The sequence below is a fragment of the Artemia sp. Qi Xiang Cuo genome, chromosome 4 (genome assembly GCF_049724085.1).
Source record: "Artemia sp. Qi Xiang Cuo chromosome 4, ASM4972408v1, whole genome shotgun sequence".
NCBI lineage: Eukaryota > Metazoa > Arthropoda > Branchiopoda > Anostraca > Artemiidae > Artemia > Artemia sp. Qi Xiang Cuo.
In genome coordinates this window covers 45,574,262-45,600,040 of record NC_142797.1, presented here as the reverse complement: position 1 = coordinate 45,600,040, position 25,779 = coordinate 45,574,262, and the positions used below count along the sequence as shown (strand labels likewise).

General features: G+C 36.3%; 1 protein-coding gene across 1 annotated transcript in view; it reads left to right on the top strand.

The window, feature by feature from the left end:
• Nucleotides 1-486: 486 nt before the first annotated feature.
• betaCOP (coatomer subunit beta) overlaps nucleotides 487-25,779 on the top strand; it is a 67,265-nt gene continuing 41,972 nt past the window's right edge. The window contains exons 1-4 of the mRNA XM_089088330.1: nucleotides 487-644; nucleotides 10,751-10,947; nucleotides 17,350-17,552; nucleotides 20,428-20,635. Coding sequence (XP_088944456.1) covers nucleotides 560-644; nucleotides 10,751-10,947; nucleotides 17,350-17,552; nucleotides 20,428-20,635 — 693 coding nt within the window. The 5' untranslated portion in view covers nucleotides 487-559. The remainder of the gene's footprint in view (nucleotides 645-10,750; nucleotides 10,948-17,349; nucleotides 17,553-20,427; nucleotides 20,636-25,779) is intronic.

Here is a 25,779-nt window from a genome sequence, read left to right as displayed (position 1 = left end):
TCCCCCCCCCCCCAAAAAAAAAATATTTGTCTGACCCGTAAAAACGTAACAAAAATGTATATAAACCAATTTTTATGTGTTTTTTGTTTACCCCCCCCCCCACCTCCCCCCCGTAAAAAACTTTGAGTAACCCTTTTTTATACTCTTTACAAATATAATAATCACTTCTATTGCAAATTCAAATCTACCCACCCCCCTAATGTGCTAATATATACCTTGAATTGTAACCACATAAGGAAAAAAAAATCCTGAGTACGGCCTTGGTGGTAAGCTTAAATTATTTTTCAAATTTTAGAGAAAAACAAATTCCAATTTCCCTTAAATAGTAATCTAAATAGTAAGGCAATTAAATTTCAAAGGCATTCGAGAGTTTGTCGAAGGCCCTATTGTTATCTATTATTATTTTAAAAATTTTAGATAGCGTATTGTTTTCTCCATTATCGATTATAGACACTTTTTGGGATGAATTTTGGGTGATAAAATTGTATATCACTTTTAAAAGAAAAAAAGAAGAAACAGCAAATCTTTTATTAACAGAAGCAAACAAACTGTTAACAGGATGGAGGAACTTAACTGTTTTGGCCTAATTGCTGTGAATCCTGACCAAGAGACTCCCTCAGAAATGCACTTGAAGCAAGAATTAGGTAGGCTTGCAACAGGCTATTGTTTTAGCTGTAGCCTAATGCCTGGTTAGGTGGGTCAATAGATAGGTGATGATTCGATTGTACCCCCATTATGCTAGTTTATCTTAATGTGGTAAGATTCTAGTTTAGAGCCTCAGCAGAAAGAAGTATCAGGTTTACAATTAGGCCTATTCCTTCTCAGTAGCAAACAGCCCACCATAAAATTCTGAGAACAACTGTTATTTGGGCTATAGCCTATATTCAAGCTGGTATCCAGGGGGCTAGAACTCCCCTAAAATGTTTGTCTCACTTGTAAAATCATAACAAAAATGAATAAACAAATTTTGATTGATTTTTATAGTTTTTTTTTGTGAACTCTTCTCCCCCCCCAAAAAAAAAATCTTGGGTACAACCCTGCTTATGGGCCTATTCACACATTTAGGGGGTGAGGGTACTCTGAAGCAAAGTGCTTGAAGAAATCATCTAGGCTAACTGGTAAATTTTTTGCAGTTCATATTTCTGACTTACAAATAAAGTGAACATACCACTTGATGCCTTTTTTATGCTCTTTACAAATATAATAGGCTAATCACTTCTATTGCAAATTCAAATCTACCCACCCCCCTAATCTGCTGATATAGGCTATACCTTGAATTGTAACCACACAAGGAATTTATCAACAATAGGCTAGTTGGTAAATATTTACCAAATCATATTATTGAGTAACAACTAAAGTGAATATACCATTCAATGGCTTTTTTTATGCTGATTACAAATATAATAATCATTTCTATTGGAAATGAATTTTAAAAACGTTTATCTAAAATGAGTTTATCAAATTTGTCTCTTTGTGTATTCTTGTGTGTTTGTGTAATGTGTTCAGCCTATGGAGTTTATTTGTTATTGTGGTACCAATCAATACCCTGGGGTCTAATTCTTGTTTGTTCTCTTTTTGTTTATGGTCATTTTGTAATGAGACAAGCCTATGGCTTACTCCATTTTTTGTTTAAAATAAAATAAGTAATTAAAAATGGGCTATATATTTGGGTAAGGTTAGAAAGGATTAGGTTAATATTGAATTTGCAACAAAAGCAGTTATTATGCTCAGAAAGAGCATAAAAAGGCATTGAGTGGTATGTTCACTTTCTTTGTTGGTTAGAAATGTGGACTGCTCAATATTTACCTGCTTTAATCAGAAATTCAGTTTTAAGCCCTTTATGGACCCTTAAAGACAGATCTTTCCGGGGGGGGGGGGCAACTGGGTGATTGCCCACTTGTATCTAATTTTTCACTGTGATTTTGCTTTTTTGCTTATATTTGAGTTGGGGGGGGGGGCACTGAAATTAATGTTTCCCTGGCCCCACCCATCCATGGAACAGCTCTGCTTAAAGATATTCTATTAAAGGCTGCATTTTACCATGCATCACTCTTGTTTCAAACTGTTTACTTGTAAATTGAATCAGCTGTGACAAAATCAAGAACCTCAAAACACATTGGAAATAAATGATTTGGCCTGTAAGTTTGCACTTTGGGGGGGGGGGAATATAGTGGAGCTGCAGCTGATATGTGTTACGTACAATGTTTCTGTATATTATAAAATAAGAACTGTTATTTTTAACTCATTTTCTAGCCAAAATAAGAGAAAAAGATATCATTGTTAAGGGTCTATAAAATGGGCTTAAAATGGAATTTATAAGTAAAGCAATTATTATATTCAGAAAGAGCACAAGAAATACATTGAGTGGTATGTTCACCTGATTCATTGCTCAGTAATGGAAGGTCTCAATATTTACTAATATTTGAAAAGAGCATTAAACAAGAAATCTAATGGTACTAGTCTACTTTGATTTCATTAAGATGTTTCCTTCTGAGGAGACCCTTATCTAGAAATGCTATCAAGATCGTTATGAGCCTTAGAATCTATAGAGTAAAAAAGATTGTCATACACTTTGTCTAGAGATCATCCTAGGCCTAAGATAAGCAAAGGCTTTCCTAAATAAATTTGGCCAAGGTTTATTTTAGAGCAGAAATTAAGGTGAGGAGATTCACTAATTGGATATGCCAACTATGTAAGGGATGACAGTTCTTTTATATCTTTCAGTGGAAACTTTTATTGGGACAAGAAGGGGGATTCTTGTCACAGCAGAACATGGGAGGTGAGGTTGCAGGGGTGAATGTTGACTAGGAAAAGGGGGACTTGTCCAAAGGTTATGAAGGGCATTGTTAGAAAAATGCAAGGAAATTTTTGATATCCTTTCCTTAAGGTCTTCTTCTGCCTGACAATTCAATGGAGATACCAGGATGCAAAACAAAGACGGGCATACTCAAGGGTTTTGCATACAAAAGAGAGGAACATTCTCAAATAATGTAATTTAGGGCATTTTAATTTTTTAAGTTGTTTAAGGAGAGAAAATGCAGCATTTGCACGTTTTAAGATATCATGAATATGACAACCCCCTTTTAAGTTGCTAGAGATGGTAACACCTAGTAATTTCATAGTGTTAATAGACATTTCAGGAGGGATTGGGAAGGAGAAAGAAGGGGGAGTCTTAAGGAAATTAATTGTTAAAATTGTTGACTTTAAAGGGTTGATTCTCATATGATTATTAGCTGCTTTGTCTGATATTGATTCCAAGATCTCTATTGGGCTACTTTAAAAAAATTTAATTATGTCTCTTAGACAGCTAAATCATGAACAAGTTTCCATCTAGATGGATAATCATCACCAAGGCTGTTTATCATTACAAGAAATAAAATTAGGCCTAAGAGGGTTCCCTGGGGCACAACATTATAAATTTGGACGGGATCAGAATAGACATTCAAGTATTTGATGACTTTTGTTCTATTAGAGAGAAAAGATGCAATTAATCTAATTAAAAAGGGGTCAACTTGAAAGTCACTGGATAGTTTTTCAAACAAGGTATTGCAGTTAATTAAATCAAAAGCTTTTTGCAAGTCCACTGTGATAACATTGAGCCAGGTATCAGTTTTTCAAGTGTGCTACATATTGTGTTCATAAGGTGAACAAGATAGTGTGTGGTAGATGACAAGATAGTGGGTGGTAGATGTAGAGTGCAAGTTTCCAACATTAGGGACTATCTTTTTTTCAACCATTCAGCTAAAAAGCTTTAATATAACTTGGAAAAAAACAGGAGTAAGAGTAACAGGCTGGACACCATCAAAATCTTGCTTAATTTGGGAACTTGCCAGTATAGGTAATTTTATTAAAAAGTAAGGACAAAGATTCTGAAAGATTGTCAGCAAAGGCTTTGATTAGCACAATCAGGATGTCTAGTAGACAAGTGCTACACTTTTTAAGGTTCTTAATTTTTGTCTCTACATCTGAGGGTGAAATAACAAGGAAATTGAGAGAGCACAAATCATAAGGAGTGTCAAAAAGAGGGGAGGGAGGCTTTGAACAGTGGAGGAAAGAAATTTGTACAGATCATTAGCTGTAGCTGAGGACTCTTCTTGAAACTGAAATCTATATTGTTATCTGTTTTCCCACATTTTTTTTCTATTATACCATTGCCTTGGCTTAGTAGAAAACAAATCCTTGACTTTATGCTTGTAATATGAAGAAGCAGATTTACTTATTTCTTTTTTTATATGTTTATGCAATTAGTGAGCCTTGGATCTTTTACCATCTTATGAAGATTCATTCTAATTAGCTTCTTCAACTGGCTAGTAATGTACCATTTGTCATTAGAACATGATCTTACTTTTTTGCCAGGGAAGGAATCCATGTATTTTGTTTTAATCAGATTTTGGAAGTTAGAAACTTTAACATTAATGTAATTGTTCTTCTTGAGAGTCAGCCAGTTTCCAATAATAATCCAAGTTCAAAAAGGCTATCAATGGAAATTGGGTAATAATAAAATTCAGTAACAGAAAAAATTATGATTAAAGCTGGAGAGAGGCTTCATTAATAAACAAAAATGGTAGCTTCCTCCTAAAGGGGGAAATTTTTATTGGTATTTTTATTATCTGTTTTAAATTAAGGAAACTACAAAGGGAATTTAACTTTAGATCATTAGCATCACTTACTAGGAAAGTACCAGCATTTGGGAATTTGCAGAGGACAAAGTTGGCACTATTTTTCAGTTGCTGGTAGAATTGATGTTTTTGTGCAGTGTTTTGATTTGGAGAATAATAAAAGCAGCAAAACACAATCAAATTATAAGGGTGTGGTAAAACTTTGGGTCTTACAATTACCCAAATGATTTCATCATAATCTGAAAGGTTGGGGGCATGAATTATTTTGGGGAAAAGATAATTACCTACAAATGATAATATTCCACTGCCCTCTTTACCTCAGGGGTGGTCATGAGGACAAAGTTTTATGAATTGGGAGTGGTTATTAATTTTCTATAGGTCAGGGTTGTGTGCTTGGACCTCTTTTATGGCAATTACATGAATTTTGTCTTCTTAAGAGAGGGCCTCTAGTTTGATCAACTTGTCAAAATTCCGGCGTTCAGCATTTGTAACAAGGAACTTTGTGAAAGTAAAATAGTTACTATAGCCAGCAGTTTTATGTGTCTTAGTTGTGGGAGCCAGAAGGAAATGAAAGGAATGTGGATCTAGGGGAGGAGACCATCTTTTTCATGACGGAGACTGGGGTTTGTTTGGGAAGAATGATTAAAAAGGGAGATTAGTCCAGACCAGAGAGAAAAGGAGGACAACAGATAATTTACAGGAATTTCATTAACTAGGCCAGAAACAACAGTTTAAAGAAAATAATCAGTTAAACAGTTGTTACCTGGTGACTGCTATGGTGGGAATGTTAAGTCACATCCATCAAGAAATTGTTGGTTTGTGGGAAAGAGTGGAGGGTATAAGGCCACATTCTGTAAGTGGGAAGGGAATAAGTATGAGGGAGGGAGGTAACAAAGTGATGTTGTTTGGCAAAGTAGGAGAAGGAGGGATAGGTACTGACGTTTCTAAGAGGCTGAGTATAATATTGGGATGAGGAAGATAGTTTTTGTTCAACCATTTGGGACAGGAGCTGATTAAAAAAGGAGGGGAGTTGGTAATCAGGAAGGATTTGTTAATTGTTGAGCTGTGTTTGATGAACTCTGATAGGATAAATTTGCTTGTGGACGGTGCACTAAAAAAGATGGCTAAAGAGCAAGGAGTGACTCTTACAATTTCTATCTTTTCTAGACTGGTTTAGTTTTCTTTCTGGGGTAGATAAAATGAAGGAGAACCTTAACATGGGCTTCAGTGTAACAAAAAAAATGACCACTGGAAAAATGGTACAAATATTAACATGCTTAAAATTGCACTCAAGTATACTACATATTCCTCATAGGTAGAATTTATATAAATGCAACAAATTGCAATGACTAGCTCTACAATTACCACTTAAGAATCTTTTACAAATTTCTGAGGAAATATCACTCTTGGTAAGGTCTGGGTTAGTATGGTGATTTTGATTGCTTGAGATTGTTAGTAGCTGTTGTAGCTGTGTGATTATGAGACCACTTTACTTTGACAAAGCTTGCAATTTCTATGCTTGAAAAACTTGCAATTTTCTTTAGCACTATTATCATGGCTAGTTTTTTTTTATAAGAAACTTGTTTGAATTATGATTGTTTCTAAAATTATGGTCATCACCTATTTTGCATGAACTAGCCAAAATCATATTAGCACATTTACATATGTGAGACAAACAGACTTTCTTATTTGTCAGATTATTCACTTCACTAATTTTAAAACAATTTTAGATGCCTGTGATAAGGCCATTGGGGTCACTACAATGATTAGTAGAAATATAATTGTCCAGAGATGAGAAAAGGTCAGAAAGATTAGCCAGCTCATGAATTATTGATGTATCTTCAGTATTTTTAACCTGACATCTAGTGGCTAAAATTATTTTCTGGATTTTTGACCTCTAATTGATTGGTGTAATTAGATTTTGGATTCGTCTTTGTTGTGCTGAGTAGAAAGAAAGGGGGATTAAGAATATCTAGTTGGCAGGGGGAGATATAATTACATTGTATTGTAGGCAGGGGATGACAAATAATTCTAAAATGTGGTTCAAAGCTATTTCTAGCTTGTTTTTAATTCCAACAAGGCAAACTCTGGTTTGATTAAGTCAGGTTGATAGTGCAGATTTAGCTTTGACATCTAAAATTTTTAACAAGGGGATTCTTATATGTTGAGTTGTCACTTGGAAAACTTGAGTAAGGTTTGGTCTGGACTGATACAGCACGTGAGCAGGGGTTTAAGTTTCTAGTGGTGGTGCCAAGAAAAGAAGATGGAGGTGGTGGAAGATGGGGTCTTCTTCTGTGACAAGAGGGGCAACAGTGATTCATTAAAAATCTCCTTGAGGATAGTAAGCATCCTAGCTCTTGAATTAGGAGAACAGGGTTAAAGAGGGGAAGGTAGAACAGGTGAATTTGAAGTCTTTATCTGTAACCTGAGATTGAAATATTCTTTGAGGAACAATCAGGACACAACCAGCTTTCAGTCCAATTAATTGTATCAATTTTTGCACACTTTTCAGTTCCTGCATGGAATGAAGAATTGTGCCCTCCATATTTAACTGAGTTGGAAAATACTCTTATTCTGCATTCAGGACAGGCTAGTCTTTGTCTAACCATAACCATTTCTTTTATTATTTTTGTTTTATACCAAAAGGTTAAGAGCCTGATAGATAAATCTCAATGTGTTCACAGGTGGATGCCTGATGAGAACTGAATAGATCTTTCAAAAACATAGATGGTAACTTCCTAGTTTTGGATATATTGTAGATGATTTTATATGGTTAGGATTGGCTCATGGTTAAGACTTGGCTAGTCAGGATTTGCTGACTACAATCTAGGGAACCTTTTTCAAATATTTGAACTGAAACAAAAGTTACCCTTATGTCCTATCCTGTTTACATACAGCTACTCTGCTTCACAGCACTTATGAAGCAGAGTAGTGTGCCCCCCCCCCTCCAAGTTCCAAAGTGTTGGTATGCAGCACCAACACCTTGAAATTTAACTGATGGTTTTAGTTTTAATTAGCTTATGTGCAAAACCAAGACTCAAGCTGCACCCCTGTCTGGTAGACACTCTGTTACAAGACTTAAAGAGAATGATTGCATAGTGGATGACCTAAAACAAATTGCTGATACTTTAAATAACCAGTTCACATCTGGTTTCACAACACCTCTCCACCAGATCCATTCACATATAGCATTACAACTTCTATGCCTCCAATTACAATCATAGGGTAGATGTAGAGTTGCGCCTGAAGAAGATAAACTCAAATAAATCCATGGGACCTGATGGTATACACCTAAAACTTCTCAAAAGAAGAAAACTGCATGTTGAATTATCAAGCCCACTCACTCACCTGTTTCAGAAATCTATTAATGAAACATGCATTCCTCAGGATTATATAACTTATATAACCCCCTTACATATGGGTTGTAGCAAAGAGAAAACAAGCAACTAGCAATGAATCAACATAACTTCTGCAATCAGCAAGCTACTAGAAGGGATAGCTAACACTGAAATTCGTCAACGCTTGACATGTAATAAGCTATTCTTGTCAAGCCAATATGACTTTATCTCTGGTCAGTCTGTGGAAACAAAGCTGATTGATTCCTATGATTATGTCATCAACCTTCTAGACCAGGCGTGTTTGGTCAACATTATATTGCTGGATTTGGTAAAGGCTTTTGAAAAAGGGCCATAAAAAAACTCCAAATTAAGCTCCAAGATGTTGGGCTGAATCTGGATTTAATTGAGTTTTTTGAAGCACTTCCTATCAGATAGGCAATAGACTGTAAAGTATTTGACAATGATGGAGACATTCTTTTCTGGAGTGACTGCAGTTCAATGTGATGTGCCCAAGGGTAAAGTCTTGGGTCTCCCCCTATTCAACATATAATACAAATATATATGTATATATACATATTTTTTGGGAAAATTGGTATCTTGTGGTATTCTTGCATAAATAAAACATTTAGATAGGTCAGAAGTCTGAGAAAATTTGTTAAGAGCATTAATTTTGGTTTTATGCAAATGACATCATGTACTATGTTAGTACATCATATAAGAATTTCCTTATATGATGTCATGCATAGCATAAATAAGATTGTTGAGTTTCCAATGCAACAGTTATTTATATAATATAATGTCTGTTGGAAGGCCCAAAAAACGAAAATTTGCAGTCGCAGTTACTATAAATTATGATTCTTTGGAACCAACACCTGAACTATCAAGCATGATAAGATCTGAAATTTGACATCAATTGTAAAAACACCAATGCAGACAGCTAAAGCAAAGGCCATTCCTAAATTTTCTGAAGTAATCAAAATCCAAAAGTGTGTCAAAAATGAAAATGAAGAGCAAAGATATGGGCAGTAAGAAGATGCAAGAACGGGAATTTGATCATCTTAAAAATGAAAATGAAGAGCTAAGATGCATGTGGTTAGAAGACATACAACACCAAGAAAATGAGAGAGTCAAAAATGAAAATAAAGAGCAAAGACACACACGGTTAGAAAAAAAGTGGCAGCATGTCAAAATAAAAATGAAGAGCAAAGACACACACAGTTAGAAGACATGCGACACCAAACATGTGAGCGAATGAACGAAAATCAACCTGGATAGCGAGAATCAAAACGTGTCAAAATTGAAAATGATAGCGATGGTGATTGGGTTTGGGATTTTGACATGGATAAGGTCCTCAATGCCCCACCATACCTTTGTTAAAAAAAAGGTTTGGCGCTATTTATTTCGTAATGGCAGAAGATAAGCTGAGGTGAAACGAACCAAACATTTTAAAAATGATAGCAAGGATAGTTGGGTTTTGGAATTTGACATGGGTAATATCATCAATGCTTACCACCTTTGAATATAAAAAATATGGACTAGATAAATCATTGGAAGAAAAAGAAGCGTTTGTCCTACCACCTGAACAATTAAAAGAAACAGAGGTTCGGCGATAGGTCTTTCATAATGACAAAACACAAGCCAAGGCAAAAAGAAGTTTTGTCACACCACCTGTACAATTAAAAGAATCAAAGGTGGTCTTCATTGCCTTCCATAAATTTGAAAATTAAAAACATGGACTACATAAATCCTTGGAAGAAAAAGAAGTTTTTGTCCCACCACCTGAACAATTAAAAGAAACAAAGGTTTGGTGATATGTCTTCCCTAATGACAAAAGACAGTCTTTCATAATGACAAAACACAAGCCAAGGCAAAAAGAAGTTTTGTCACACCACCTGTACAATTAAAAGAATCAAAGGTGGTCTTCATTGCCTTCCATTAATTTGAAAATTAAAAACATGGACTACATAAATCATTGGAAGAAAAAGAAGTTTTTGTCCCACCACCTGAACAATTAAAAGAAACAAAGGTTTGGTGATATGTCTTCCCTAATGACAAAAGACAAGCTAACACAAAAGTTAAAGGTCCAATAAAAAAATGTAATTTTATAAAGACATCGCTCCTAATTTAAGGTCCATTTGGACACCATGACATTAAGAAAAGGCTCTAGTTGTCTGCGTTTAGAAGATAAGCAACAGTGAGAATCTATATATAGAAGCCTGCCGCGTGTTGAGTGCTGTGGCCCGGTATATATATATATATATATATATATATATATATATATATATATATATGTATAAGTTTTTTTATTTAGTTTAACATTCCCTTATGTTTACCTTTAGCCTATTGGAATCCCAGGATCAAACATACCCCCCTTTTCCAATAATAAAGCCTAATACAGGTGAACATTGGGCCACTTACATAATTCACAGCCCCCCCCCCCCCTCCAGGGGCCATGGGTGTCAAGTCATCCCTGGAAGTCTAAATATAAGACATCTCAACTATTTTGAGGAAAATGGCTATCTCAAAATAATAATTATTGCTGAAGGAGAGGGCAGCTAAAAAGGGTAAGGGAGGAGCTGGTTGCCCACAACCCTTTCCATACAAAGAAACCTGGTGAATAAAATAATACATTGAGCCTCCTTCACTCCTTATTTAATAATCTTTTTATCAATGGAATTTTTTCATACCTCCACATAGGGGCAATGGAGTACTTAGTGTAAGATCTATTAGCACCTATGAACCCTTTGAATAAAAAAAAAATATTTTCACTCAGCCTACTTTCTTTATCTTTAGAAAAAGGGGACTTAAAAACTAAAACAGAAGCAATGAAGAAAATAATCAAATTATCAATGGCTGGAGAAAAATTTCCTGGTTTGTTGATGCACATAATCCGTTTTGTGTTACCTGAAGAAGACCACTTTATCAAAAAGCTGATGCTCATCTACTGGGAAATTGTACCAAAAAGACGGCCAAATGGAACCCTATTGAATGTAAGTATGTCTATATAGCAACATTAACAAGAAACATTGAATAAAATCTGTATTTATAAAAAGATATAAGCTTTGGATTGTTTGACATACTCAAGATTGAATGAATTTTGAACAGAACTTCAATGACTTATTCTATTAATTCCCAAGACATTTCCAGTCAAATTTATTCTTCAGATGCTGTAAATTTTGTAGTTTCTTGTGACTCAACTATTTCAGAAACATGTCAAAGCTTTGCTGCATATAGGCACACTCTTTTTGGAAGGGGGAATGTTTAAAGGATAATTGCTTGATGAATTCACAGGGGCACCTTACCTTAAACCTTAGATCCCCCTGTGCCGCCAGCGACACCCAGGGCATCCATGAAGAGCCGCCATTTGTCCCGCATGTACGCCGCCGCCAAAACATCTTCTCATTGGGGTTGTATCGTCGTGTGAATGTTGGACAGGTTCTGTTGATATCTGCGTGCAAGTTGTTTTTTGGTTGACCTGTCCCGCGGGTTCCCTGAGGTTGCCATTCCAAGATGTGTCTTTGTGTCCTATTGCCCTTCATACGGATCACGTGCCCAAGGTATCGCCACCGTCATTGCCGAATGATATCTATAAACATGGGCTGGCCTGAGATAGATCAGACTATCTGGTTTGTGACGTGATCTCTCCAGTCGATATTCAGAATCCTCTGAAGGCAATTGTTTTCGAAGGCAAGAATCCGTCTCTCTTGTTGTTGACTTAAATTATAGCACTTGCATAGCCTCATTTTTAGTTTTGTAGAATACTTTTTTGATCGCCTTACTGGTTTTGGTCGGTTAAAAGCTTCATTAGCTTGCCCTATCCTCAACTGCACTTCCCGCTCGCTTGACCCTAAATTTTCTACCGTGTTGCCGAGGTACCTGAACTCTGAGACCTGTTCGACCATTCAATCTCCCATCTTTACGTTCAGGGGGAATCAGTTGTTGCCATGCTCTTTGTCTTCTCTGTGTTAATCTTGAGGCCAAGTCGGCCAGCATTTTCATGAATATTATTGAAGAGATCCTGGAGTTTGATCTTGTTACTTTCCATCAAGGCAATATTGTCAGAAAAATCCAGATCGGCTAGCTGTCTGCTTTCTCCAATTTGGATGCTGAACTCTGTAAACTCAAGGAGTATGTAGTCAACAACGAGGACGAAGAGGAACAGAAATTTCTAGTATTTCCTTCTTGGGTCCGAACACAGCATTCTCTGTTTTCATATAATGTAACAGTTAGAGCCACTACATTATCACAAATTCCATAGTATTGCAAGATTTTCCATGGCGGGTCTTGTCACTCCCCAATCATCATCCTCAGTGTGTAGATGAGATCCGTGCAAAAACGGGACGGCCGGAAACCGTGCTGTTTGTTCCGTAGGTATTTATCGAGGACTGTCTGGATATGCTGAAGAATAATTTGTGAGAAGAGTTGTCACAATTTGTCGCGTCTCCTTTCTTGAAAAGTTTGATGAGCATACTTTTTGTCCAATCATTGGGTACCTTTTCAGACTTCCAAATACTAGCAAAAAGTTTAAGCCACACATCCATACAGGTATTCAGTGATATTCTTATCATCTCGGCTGCTATTCTGTCAGTTTCTGCTGCTTTGCCATTCTTTGGCTTGCGGGCTGCCTGTCCAACTTCTACATCATCACATTCTTCTGGGTTGATTTGAAGTTTCATAAAGGGGGTGGCAGAGATATCTGGCAGATCCACTTGGTGGGGTCTCTTCAGAATCTTTTCGAAATACAAGGCCCATACTACGGGTATTTCTGATGGATCTGATACAATTTTGCCATTTGCATCTTTAAGTGGTCTGTTTACGTTTTGGCATTTCCCCACAATTTCATCATTTATCTTGTATACCGTTGATTTTGAATTGAAGTTATCAAGTATTTTACAATAGGCTGTATAGGTTGCATCAAGACGCTGGGTAACTGTAGGACAGAGAAAAGTCAAGACAGATAGTCCAAGTAATTGAGAGGCAAATGTTTAAATGGCTGGGGCACGGGTAAATGGCAGGAGTATGCATGGACTCTCTTATTGGACACATACTTGTCAGATTAGTTTTTGGAATGCATGCCTGCCTAGAGTCTTAGGCATGCTGATCAAGAATTCAAAAAGAGGCAAACAAGGCACACCCGCCTATGGGCTTAAGAAGGTTGACCTGGAGTCACCACGTTTCGCCGCGTCCTCCGCCATGGCAACTTTTTTTACCCCCTTTGCTTTTACCCCCCCCCCCCCCTTGCGCTCCTTTTGACTTGTTTATCTAGGTCTCTTCACATTTTGGTTCTTCAGAATTGTGTCACTATTATCACCACTTTTTAGGAGCTGCTGCTTTAAGTTACGATGCTTCACCAATCAGGCCCCAGGTTCTCTGATATTTATTGATCTTTTGGTCTCTTGGCGTACCCCAGCGTAGTGGTAGCTTTCTGATTGTAAACCTCTTTGATGATATTTGAGGATGACTCAGTGTCAACGTCTATGGGAAGGGCTTCAAATTTGTTAGAGAGTGTAATGACGAACTCGATGTGGAGGCTGGTGAAACAGTATATTTTTATTCTTACTGTGCTTGTTGGTAATTATATGACTCACTTGTTCTTTTGCTGTTTCATGCCAAGCATGCCTTAAAAACAGTAGTTTCTCTGGAAAACATCTGGCAAATCTTCCTCTGTTTTTCGAAGCGCCAATGCTTCAGAACTATATTTGACCACTGTCATCACTGTAGCTTCCAATATTTTAATCTTAGTTTGCAGACTTGTCTTCTTATTCTTCCAAACTTTTTTCAACTGTGAAAAAAACACCCTGGGCCTTGGCTATTCTACTTTTAACATCTTCACGGCACCCTCCGTTTTTACTAATAATACTACCAATTTAAGTGAAGCTGTCCAATAATTAATATTTTCGTTACGCAGTGTTGCCTTTTCATCTTTACATATTCCTAGCATTAGCGACTTATTCTTCTTGACATTGATTTTCAAACCTATTCTAGCACCTTCAGTGCGCAAAATCTCTAAAAGTTCGTTCATTTTGCTCATATTTTCATCTAGGATACTTAAATCATCAGCGTAATCTAAGTCCAAGAACGTTTTTCTTCCCCATTTGATTCCGTGTTCTTCCATCCCCTTTCCTGTGCTCCTTAGGACTCGGCCGATCAAAATTGCCCACATCAATTGGGATAGAGCACATCCCTGCTTAACTTTTAATTTAATACGAAACCAGCTACTAACCTCATTTCCTAGCTTAAGTGCAGCAGTGTTATTCTCATACATAGCACTAATCACTTTAATGTATTGTCTGGTTCATCATACAAGGGTAAGACCTTCGCTAAAGCTCCTCTATCAGCTGAATCGAACGCCTGTTCATAGTCTGTAAAATTGAGGACTAAAGGCGTTTGATGACTCAGGCACTTCTCTATTATTAACATAAAGAGTGAAAATTTGGTCGACACATCCTCTATTCTTCCTAAAACGACACTTTTCTTTTCTTAAAACTTTGTCTACGGCATCTCTCAGTCTAAAAAGTATAATCATACCAAGTAATTCGCTACCTTCAGAGACCAGGATAGTGCCTCTATAATTACCACACTCAGTCTCATCATCTTTCTTATACAGGGGTTTAATTAGGGTTTTCCTTAAATCCTTAGGTAGTTTTCCTTTTTCAAAAATCATATCATAATCTTTAGTAAACTTATTTCTAACCTCTTAGCCACCATGTTTAAAAAACTCATTTACCAGTCTATCTGCACCTGGGGCCTTATAATTTTTTAATCCTTTTAGTACTGTCGCTAATTATTCCTGACAAAATAAATCTTCCTTCACATCCAAGGTGTCACAAACTTTTCATTTTCTTCTATATCTTCTTCTGTGGCCCTATCACGGTTTAGCACGTTCTCAAAAATGTTCTGCCCATCTCTCTTTAGCTTCTCTTTAACTTTGCGATATTTCAGCTTTAAATTAGCCCTAGACACTACTAGATGGTAATTTTTACTCTTAACATCAATAACAGTACTCCTATATCTTGTATTGGTATTGCCAGTCTTCGGTTTACAATAATATAATCAATAAGGCTAGCTGTCTTACCATAATGTGAATACCATATTAACTTATGGGCTATTGTATGACCAAATTCTGTATTGGTTATAACTAGATTGTTATACCTGCAAAATTGCAGCAGTCTGTAACCATTACTGTTTTCTTATCCTACACCCAATTTACCCAGGCTTGGACACCCTCTATCACTATTTCTACCGATATGGGTGTTAAAATCCCCTAATAAGAACATCATATTTCTATCTAGAACCTTGTCTATTTGTTCCTGTAGCTTCAAGTAAAATTCATCAGAGTCACTACTATCTCCGTGAATCGGTTTTTACAGGGGCATATATTACTATGACTGATTCTCTGCACTTTTTAGCCGTAAAATGAGCGATTAGTATTCTGTTACTAATACCTTCCCACCCTAGATAAGACTTAGCAGCTTCCTTATTCATCATGAGCTCTACTCCCTGTATATGTACCCCATCCTTCCTGTCTGAGTAAATAAATTCTATATCACCTAATTTCATGTTTCCTGCCCCCCTGGGTGGTCTATAGCTTAAAAATCGTGCAGATCGGTCCAGCCAAAATGCCATGGAAACTGAAGACGATCACACTGCCTTCAATACAAATGATTTAAGGTGTTTTTTTCATGTTTGACAATGTGAAAATGATTGAAGTCAAAATTCTCTCGTTCATTTCCGAATCTTAATATTAATCGATTGGACTGCATTTTCTGTGTTTAATAATAATAATACTTTTATTTTCCCTCAGGATACACTATGAGGAGTACATTAAAAATAAATATAAAATATAAAGACACAATTTACAATTAACACGACCAGATACACTGGACCGGAAGAGAGCAAGGCTTGTCTCTAGAGTTTTCGTTGTCACCCGAACAGCGCACGCATTTCATAGCACTTGATTCGCACTTCTTAGTATCGTGGGACATACTCTGGCAACACTGACATCTCCTCGGGAGCTTCCTGTCAGCAGTAATCCGAAAATGCTCATAACTATGTTCAAAACATGGCACAAATAATATTTCATAAAAGATTCTGAATCGAAAGTTACTTTCACCACGGAAGATTGTCCAAGCCACTTGAAATCACCCATACCCGAACATTTTCCTTCTATGGCTTCCAAATCACAATCTTTCTCAATCCCGTGCATAATACCCACTAACTCACGTTTTCTCGATTCGACGCAGCACTCCGGATATCTATTTTTTATCAAGCTCGATACGGGTCCCAACTTATCTGCTTTAACTTTTATTGTAACAGAGTCTCTATTGCGTCTGACGTCATAAATGTCATTCATTTCTAGTTGATCTAAATCTGCCTTCCGCTTTAGCGGATCTGACCAGTCATTGGGAAATGAACTGATTTTGAGGAAGTTTAAATTTTTCGCTTGGTGACGGTAAAGTTGGCCATTCAGTGGGGATTTCACTAAGGGATGGAGGCCTATTGGTGACGATTGCCTGTAGATGCAGGATATCCTTAGAAAGGCTGGTTAAGCTTCTGTTCATACAAGGACACTAATCGGTCAAGTCTAACTGACGATTCACTTTTCAGGACTGGAATTTCACGTATATTCTTTGGCACAATAATAAGCCAAACGAAAACGGCCGAACCAGATACAACCATGCGATCTAAAATGTCATTTAGCATGTTAGTCGCAGCAGCTTTACTCCTCCTCTCGATAGGCTTTATACGACATTTTGTCATATTCCATACCAGCATCTTTAGAGAGACGAGATTTTCCAAGCTTATAGATAAAGACACAGCTTCAATGATTTCTTCTCGATCTATTCCACTAGAAATGGCATCTAGTAGAAAAAAGAGTCCTGAATTGACGACCACCTTCGATATTCCATTTTCCGCGATAAAAGTACCATGGAAGTCGTCCGTCATTCTTGAAAACACTGCTCAGTAGTTAAATTAAGTTAAAAAGACAGCACGATAATAGAACACCTGAGTAGGTAAAAATATCCAATGGTGAGTGTCCATAAATATCAAATTATTATTTCATTTATTGAGAAACTGTCCACTAATTTATTCCAAATTTAATCCGGCTTAAAAACAAACAGATGTTTACAGGTCAGATGCCTAACGAATATCTTGAAGTCTTTGATTTTTTTTTTCTTGAGCATAGTACACGATTAAGCTGCTGATTATGCCTTAGTACAGTCTGTTTAGTCTTAAAAATGCTTTTCGTAAATTAACCGTACCCAATTATACAGAACAAGCGTTTAATTCATATCTATTAATATAACAGTTGTGAGTGAACCTTCTCACTTCTTTAAACTTGTGTCAGGTATGTTTTGACGGTATTATATGTATATTTATCATCCTTTTAGGAGATGATTTTGGTTTGTAATGCGTTTCTAAAAGATTTGAAACACCCAAATGAATTTGTCTGTGGTAGCACACTTCGTTTTCTCTGCAAATTAGACGAAAAAGAGCTTTTGCAACCATTAATGCCGTCCATCATCTCGAGTCTTGAACATAAGCATTCATACGTTAGAAGAAATGCTGTTCTTGCCTTGTGCAATATTTACAGGTAAATTTAAGGAAGATGCTACCTATTATTCTTTTCTAATTATGATATTATGAGCTTATTCTGATTGTCGCGAAGGATATTGAAGATACCGGTACTCTAAATGAACGTAGCCTTAGTTACCCACAGAGTGATACCAACGCGATAATTCCAGCCATTTTACAGCAATTAAACCATCAGAAGATTTTATTTAGCTATATAAAATGTCTTCAGTTTAGACGTTATAGTTACATTTCAATGATTTTATTTTACAAATGCAAATTAAGCTTATGGGGTCCATTTTTTGCTAGAACGTCCATCACTTCTTCTGCGTCACATGAAATTACTCTGCGAGTGTATACATTTGGGAACCTGGTTTTACAGTACTCTAGCCTGATGCTACTATAGTCTGGAAGTTGTTATATTAAAGCTCCAATGCTAGCAGCTGTCATAAAACTTAACAAGTCTTTTGGAACTTTTTAAATCTTCTGGAAAGGGATTTAACCAGTTGGCTAAAGGCTCTCAAGACTGCAAGATTTGGTTTTAAAAAAAATCAGTCAGAAAGGAGAAGGGGAAAGTTGCAGAGAGGATCCTTCAATAAGCTAACAATTAGTTAAAAAAAGTAGATTCCTAAGTCTCTGGAAGTATGGCCCGACACAGAGTGTAATGCTTTGAGTAATCAAAACGCAAAGAAGATGAGGTAGAAAGAGAGCAAGAGAGATGGACCTGATTCAGAGCAGTGAACAGTCAGCAAATTTAAGTTGTTGAAATAAGTAGAGAAGTAACTGTTGTTTTGTATATTTATAAGGGAATTTTCAGCTTTAAGGTATATGTTCCCACTACAACTAGCGATTCTGCGACGAACCTGCAGCTGTAGCTTGCATCAAAATGACAAGATGCTTACACCATTGGATTTACTAGTGTCAAATGTGTCAATTCACTGAACCAGAATTATGATTTTACTTAGACTTTTTCATGGGGTAGGATCTAAACTTGCTTAAAAAAATAGGAAAATTGTACATTTTTCAACTATTTTCAACTAAATTTAAGATAATTTTCAATCTAAAAAACATTTTGCACTAAATTTCAAAAATTTATTTCGGCAGTTGGATAGAGCTGGATCTAAGCTAGGGAATTATATCAAATATAACGTCCTTCGTTGATATATCAAAGGCTTAAGAGAGCAGAAACATAACACACTAAAAATTGCACAGGGAACATAAACTTAATTGAGTGTAAAAAAAATGTAGTGGAATAAAGAATGTATAAAATAATGTGATCAGCAGCTTTTACTTTGTGTATATCAACGTCTGTTTCTAAGGTGCACCAATCACAATTTATATTTATACTTTGCTTATTTTGTAGTGAAAATTTAACATTCTTTGCAACAAAAAACCGAGCCAGAGATTTGAACATTTGTAAACCGTCTGGATTTTGTGCATGTTCCTTCTGTTGAAAGTCAACGTATATGCATTTAAAAAGATTTTGTTGCTTAACTAAAACCCTGTATCCAAGTTCTTGTTCACTAAAAATGCTTTTTGAATCAAGTCATATAAAATATAAGGGGCTCCAGAAGACGGTTTAAGTTGAAATTTAAGGCTTTGGCAGAAAGGTTTTGATTTTATTTTGAAGAAATGTAACAGAGGAGTATCAAATTTTAGTGTTTGAACCTTCTGTGCCGAATCTTGTGGGCTACAAAGTCAATTTAAGTATGGAAGCGGTCAAATAGGGTTTTAGAGAAAATTATTTGATCCAATGTTTTATTCGTTTTTTTTTTCTTTTTTCTTTTTTTTTTGTCTTGGGTATAAATATTTATTCTGGGGAGTTTTCTTAATTCTTACGTATATTCATGATTAACATGTGACCGAGAGTTCTAACTCCAAAATACAAAACGAAGTGAAGGTGATTGACTTGACCTCTGAGCAGTTCAAATACTAGTTTTGCATATATCGAGCACACTTAAATACAGAATGATCTGTTTGTGTACTAAGCTTTATTTATGTTAAGATGGTTAATGGAACCTTGTGGTGGTAATCTTTCCCTGAAGCCGAAAGGATGTCTCAAGTCAAGACTCGTCAGCCCTTGGTTTTCAATCTTCCCTTATTGTTAGCAAACAAGGATTTATTAACCTCTTTCTGGTAACTGATAGTATCTCTGCATTCATTTTTTCTCAGAAATAACCGATTAAGATAGGACAGAGGAAATTTAATTGTGTTCATGAGCTCTTTTACTATAGCGTATAAGACGTGGGAGGAGGAAAGTAATTATTGATGGAAAAAGAGTACCTTCGTATTAAGATGACGAGTCGAAAACCTTCCATAGAATTTCTCCTTTTTAGCGCAAGAATACATTTTTCGAAGGATCACCATGGTCTTTGTTCGGCTCGAGCAAAGAGATCATCCGTTTTAGACTACTATTTAAGACCTTTTACACTTTGACTGGAACCTTTTCTTCGCAACCCTGATGAGTCTTTGAAAAACTACATCGGAATGTTTCTTTTCTTTCTTTTTTTTCTTTTGCTCTGTGGTTATAAGAACAAAACTATAGTTTATTATGTTAACTTATCGAAAGTGTAACTAAGGATCTCTTTTCGCTTGACTCACAAGTGTTAATTTAATTCGTTTTTAGTTTCTTTCTTTCATAGTTTTCTGGCATATGCATTTTTTTATATTCCTTTTTCAGTGTATTTCTCTCTTTCCTCTTTCTTGCAACTGAAACACTGTTTCGTAATTGAATAAGAGCTTGTTTCCTTCTAGAAAGTCGAGATTATAAAAGAAATTATTGTTTGTTCTTACTTATAGTTTGTGTGTTAGTGATGTGCTGATAGGGAGATAATAAAAAAGTTTTTTCAGGTTTTGCAAAATCTATATTTTTATTTGATTTCTATTGTTTCCTGTAGGAAACATCCATCTTTGATTCCTGATGCAACTGAAATAATTGCCCGATATCTTGAGAGTGAACAAGATATGTCATGTCGTCGTAACGCATTTTTGATGCTTACTTTGAATGATAGAGATAAAGCCCTTGATTATTTGAGCAGTTGCATCGACCAAGTTCAAAGTTTTGGAGAAATACTACAACTAGTTATTGTTGAACTTATTTATAAGGTATGTGTGCCACTCAAAATATTTGATTTACTATTGATTTGCTTTACTCATTTGATTTACTCATTGTAACCTGGAGCATCCTGGGACCAACATAGAAAAGATTCTAACTAAGTCAGCTTAAAGTCACTGCAAGTTTTAAATTTTGAATGCATTTTCTTTTTTGCTTAAATATTTAGATCATATCGTTTTTTAGGAAAAAAGAAATTATTTTAATATTGATTAAAGTACTATAGCACTTAATCAGCAAGGCTAGTATTTTGACAGTTAGTAACAATTTGAATGTGATTCTAGCTATTGAAGAACTGGTTAAGCCTTAACAGTCAAAAAATTACGTTTAAGAAAATAGCTGAAGTAGGAACTACGGGAGCGCGAAATTTCATATATGAAAATATATACTCGGAATATTCATACATGAAGTTTCATATCCGCGAAACTTCATACACTGAAATTTGATATATGAAAAATCATACATTGAGAAGTTTAATATACGAAAAATTACACACGGATATTTAAACAGTTTATTAAAACAAAACATAATTTTCAATTAGATGGTATGATACTTTATTGATAATTTATCTATTATGGGCTGCCTCCCCGTAGTAGTATAATATTTGTAGGCATGAATATATAATGAGTCGGAGGTAATAGGCTTGAGATTGTCTGTGCAGGATTTCGACTTTTGTTGATAAGAGCATCGCCAAGTGCTGAAAACCATGTTGTGGCCAAGATGGGCCCAGGATTACACAAAGCCTCCATTCATGGAGGTCCCGGGGACTTCTTGCTGTCCAGATCTAAGCCGGCTTAAACCCTTTGGTGTAGACTTGAGAAGATATGTGATCCCTGTCCTGCACTGGGATCATTGCTTTTCCTGAGGCGAAAATAATTTCAATGATTTAAAGAACATGAAAATTGGAACTTGAAATGTTACGACGTAAAAAAATGGCTATCGTATCGACATTTTGACTGACGAATTCAGACGATTTGGACTGGATTTATTAGGAGTTTCAGAAACTCATATACCAGGAGTAAGAAGTATGAAATTAGGTGATATAGAATTTGTTTACTCAGGCAGGAAGGATGGGGTTATATAGGCAGGGAGTAGGGCTCATGATAAATAAGGAAGCTGCTAAGTCTTGTTTAAGCTGGGAAGTTATTAATAATAGAATACTAATTGCTCATTTTATGACTAAATAGTTCAGGGTATCAGTTATGGTAGTATATGCCCCTGTAGAACCGACTGACGGAGATACTAGTGATTCAGATGAATTTTACTAACAGTTACAGGAGCAAATAGAAAGGGTCCCAGGTAGAAATATGATGTTTTTAGTGGAAGATTTTACCGCCCAGGTTGGTAAATATAGGGATAGATGCTATCCTAGCCTAGGTAAATTTGGTGTAGCAAAAGAAAACAGTAATGGCTACAGATTTTTGCAATTTCGTGGGTAAAGCAATCTGGTTTTAACCAGTACGGTGTTTGGTCATAAAACGGCTCATAAGTTAACATGATCTTCACGTGATGGTAAGACAGCTTTGATTATGTTATTGTAAACCGAAGACTGGCAGGATCAGTACAAGATACTAGGGTATATAGGAGTGCCGTTATTGATGTTAAAAGTAAAGATCACCATCTAGTAGTGTCAAGGGTTAATTTAAAGCTGAAATATCAGAAGGGTAACTACCGCCCGGGAAGTTATGATGTTGGTAGACTCCAGGATAAGAATTTGAGAGACATTTTCCAGGAACAGTTGAATACTAAACTTAAGAGTTTAAAATTTGATAATGAAGACGGTTGGAATAATTTTAGAAAAATAATTTGTGAAGTTGCTGAAGGTGTCTTAGGGAAGAAAGCTAGAACTGCAGCTAAGAATATTAGTGAAATGCTTTATGTTTGATAGAAAGGAGAAAGGACTTGTACAAGAATTACCTTAGTGATAGATCATATGAAAACAAAAGGAATGTAAAGAAAGTGGAGAAAGCATTAAAATATGAACTAAGGAGGTGTGAAGTGGAGGCCATGGATAAAATTGCCGAGGATCTGGAAGATGCAGCTAGACGTCATAATAGTAAAATATTGTACTGGCATGTTAACAAATTGAGAGGGAGTAGTCAATGCGGACATGGCCCAGTTAAAGATAGGAACGGGGCCGCAATTAGCGATAAGGAAAAAACTAAAGAGAAATGCGCCGAACATTTTGAGAATTTGCTTAGCCGAGATAGAGTTGAAGGAAGAGAAATAGAGGAAAATGAAAAATTTTGTGAAACATTGGATGTGAGGAAGATTTGTTTTGTGAGGAGGAATTAGCGACAGTACTAAAAGGACTACAAAATAATAAGACTCAAGGTGCTGATAGGGTGGTAAATGAGTTTCTGAAGTATGGTGGCTCTGAGGTTAGAAATAAGTTACTGGAGATTATGAATATGATTTTTGAAGAAGGGGAAGTACTTAACGATTTTAGGAAAACCTTAATTAAGCCACTTTGTAAGAAAGGTTATAAAAGCGAGTGTGGTAATAACCGAGGGATTAGTCTGGTCTCTGTAGGTAGTAAATTACTTAGTAATATGATGCTTTTTAGACTGAGAGAAGCTGTAGATAAAGTTTGAAGAGAAGAACAGTGCGGTTTTATAAAAGGTAGAGGATGTGTCGACCAAATTTTCACTCTTTGGCTAATAATTGAGAAGTGCCTGGGTTTTCAAACACCTTTGGTCCTCAGTTTTATAGATTACGATCAAGCGTTAGATTCTGTTGATAGAAGAGCTTTAGCAAAGGTCTTATCCTTGTATGGTATACCAGACAAGTACATTAAAATGATTAGTGCTGTGTACGAGAATAACACTGCTGCGGTTAAGGTAGGAAATGAGGTTAGCAGCTGGTTTTGTATTATATCAGGAGTTAAACAGGGTTGTGTTCTATCCCCTTTTATATGGATTATTTTGATAGACTTTGTATTAAGAAGCACAGTAAAGGCAATGGGAGACTACGGAATCAAAGGGGGAGAAAAAAGTCTCATGGACTTAGATTATGCTGATGATTTAAGCATCTTAGATGAAAGTGTGAGCAAAATGAATGAACTTTTAGAGGTTTTTCGAGTTCATGGTGCTAGAATAGGTTTGAAAATGAAGATGAAAAGGTGAAGTTGGGTAATGAATAGATTGATCAGGTGGACAGCTTCACTTACCTTGGTGGTATTATTAGTAAAGATGGTTAGAGTAGTGAAGATTTCAAAAGTAGGATATCCAAGGCTCAGGGTGTTTTTTTTTTCACAGTTAAAAAAAGTTTGGAATAATAGGAAGATAAGTCTGCAAACCAAGATTAAAATATTGGAAGCTACAGTGATGACAGTGGTCAAATATGGCTCTCAGTCATGGGTGCTCCGAAAAGCGGATGAAGATTTGCTAGATGTTTTCCAGAGAAATTGCTTAAGGATTGTTCTGGCTACCCGGCTGACTGACCGTATTTCAAACAATAGGCTATTCAAAAAATGTGGTTCAATACCGCTCTCTAGGGCTATAATGAAAGAAAGGTTGAGGTGGCTAGGGCACGTTGTGCGGATGAAGGAAGACAGATTGTCGAAGATTGTTCTTTTCGGCCAACCCTCTAGGGCTAAACGGAAAACCGGTCGTCATCGTCTGGGATGGGAGGACATCATAAAGAAAGATTTAAAAGAAATGGGTACTTCCTGGGATGGTGTAAAAAGCGATGGTTTTAATAGATTGGGATGGAGGAGGAGCGTGCGTAGCTGTGCTGGCCTCAGGCTGCTTGGTGCTGCGGTGAGCTGTTAGTAGTAGTAGTAGGTGTGATACTTAATTACAATTACATGTGCAATTTTTTTACAACCGAGCGAAGCTAGTCCATGGTGGGTAAAGTTCCATATTCCTCGACGACATTTTTTAAATGCTGAGCATTGTCGCGGAAAGATTTTTCTGTGAATCCGGTTGAACCGCCATGTACTGGGAAATTTGGACTCCATTCAATGATTGGTCCAGTTTTAAGATTATCAATTAACTTCCAAATGGATGGATGTTCGGTTCCAATGATGGAATGAAACCCACGATGCCAACCTTCAACATAATTGCGTTTCCTTGCAATGCCTTGATTGACTCTATGCAAGCAATTCCACGAATTTTATTTCATATCGAGGGTCACGCCTTCGTCCACGTCGGCTAGCACCAATCCATGTGTCCTCAAAGTAATCGATAAAAAGGTCCGGGCGTTCTAATTCTGCATATGTAGCCTCTTGAACCAAGATTTTAAAGGATGAAATGACATCTTCCGCTGGAATAAATGCAAGTGCTTGGGAAACATATCATGTGGCAAACAAATTCTGGGTCTTCTTTATACTTGCTGGAAATCACGGGGGAAATTTGAATTTTACTCCAAAAAGACTGCCCAAGGTGAAAGAGACAGCCGGCTAACTCTGTTTCCGGAAAAGCACTTTTTATTGCGAGCACCGGTCTTAAAGTCCGTCATGACGCTAAGTGGATGAAGATCCGGATTGAAGCTTTTCAAGGCAGCAACTATTCTTTGGTATGTACACTCAGTTTTGTCAGGGAGCATAAATAGAGGGCATTACATTTAACGGCATGTATAGTGTATAACTGTACAAACAACACTAAGGCAACTTTAAATGTACCATCTGCGTACCAATGCTGAGTAGTCTCAATAATTTTTAAATTCCGTTTGGTTCCAAAGATAATAATGCGCTTATCGCAAACAGAATCAAAAAGTAAAAACTCCTCTTGTTTTAAATTTTTCTTTAACTCATCTGGTATTTTAATAGTCTGCAAGGACATTGTAACCGAGTATGGATACTTAGCTTCTTGACGTTTAAGCAGCAAGCTTCATAGAAGCTATTGATGGAAGACACGCGGCGACACTTTGAGTAATCTGGGAGGTGCCTTGCGCAATTAAACTTTGGGCTGTTTCTGTTGAGGAAGTCGCTACTGTTTTTATTTGGCTGTATATCTTCTTGGCTTCAATTTTTTTTTATATCGGCAGAATGGTTATGATTTTCATTATAAAAAACACTTCACTTCCTTTTTGTGTGAACTCGACCTTTGCACTTAAACTTTTGGGCCTCAACACATAACCAATTATTAAAATTTTCTCCAGGCTTTTGCAAAATATACCTGAATTCATCGTAAAT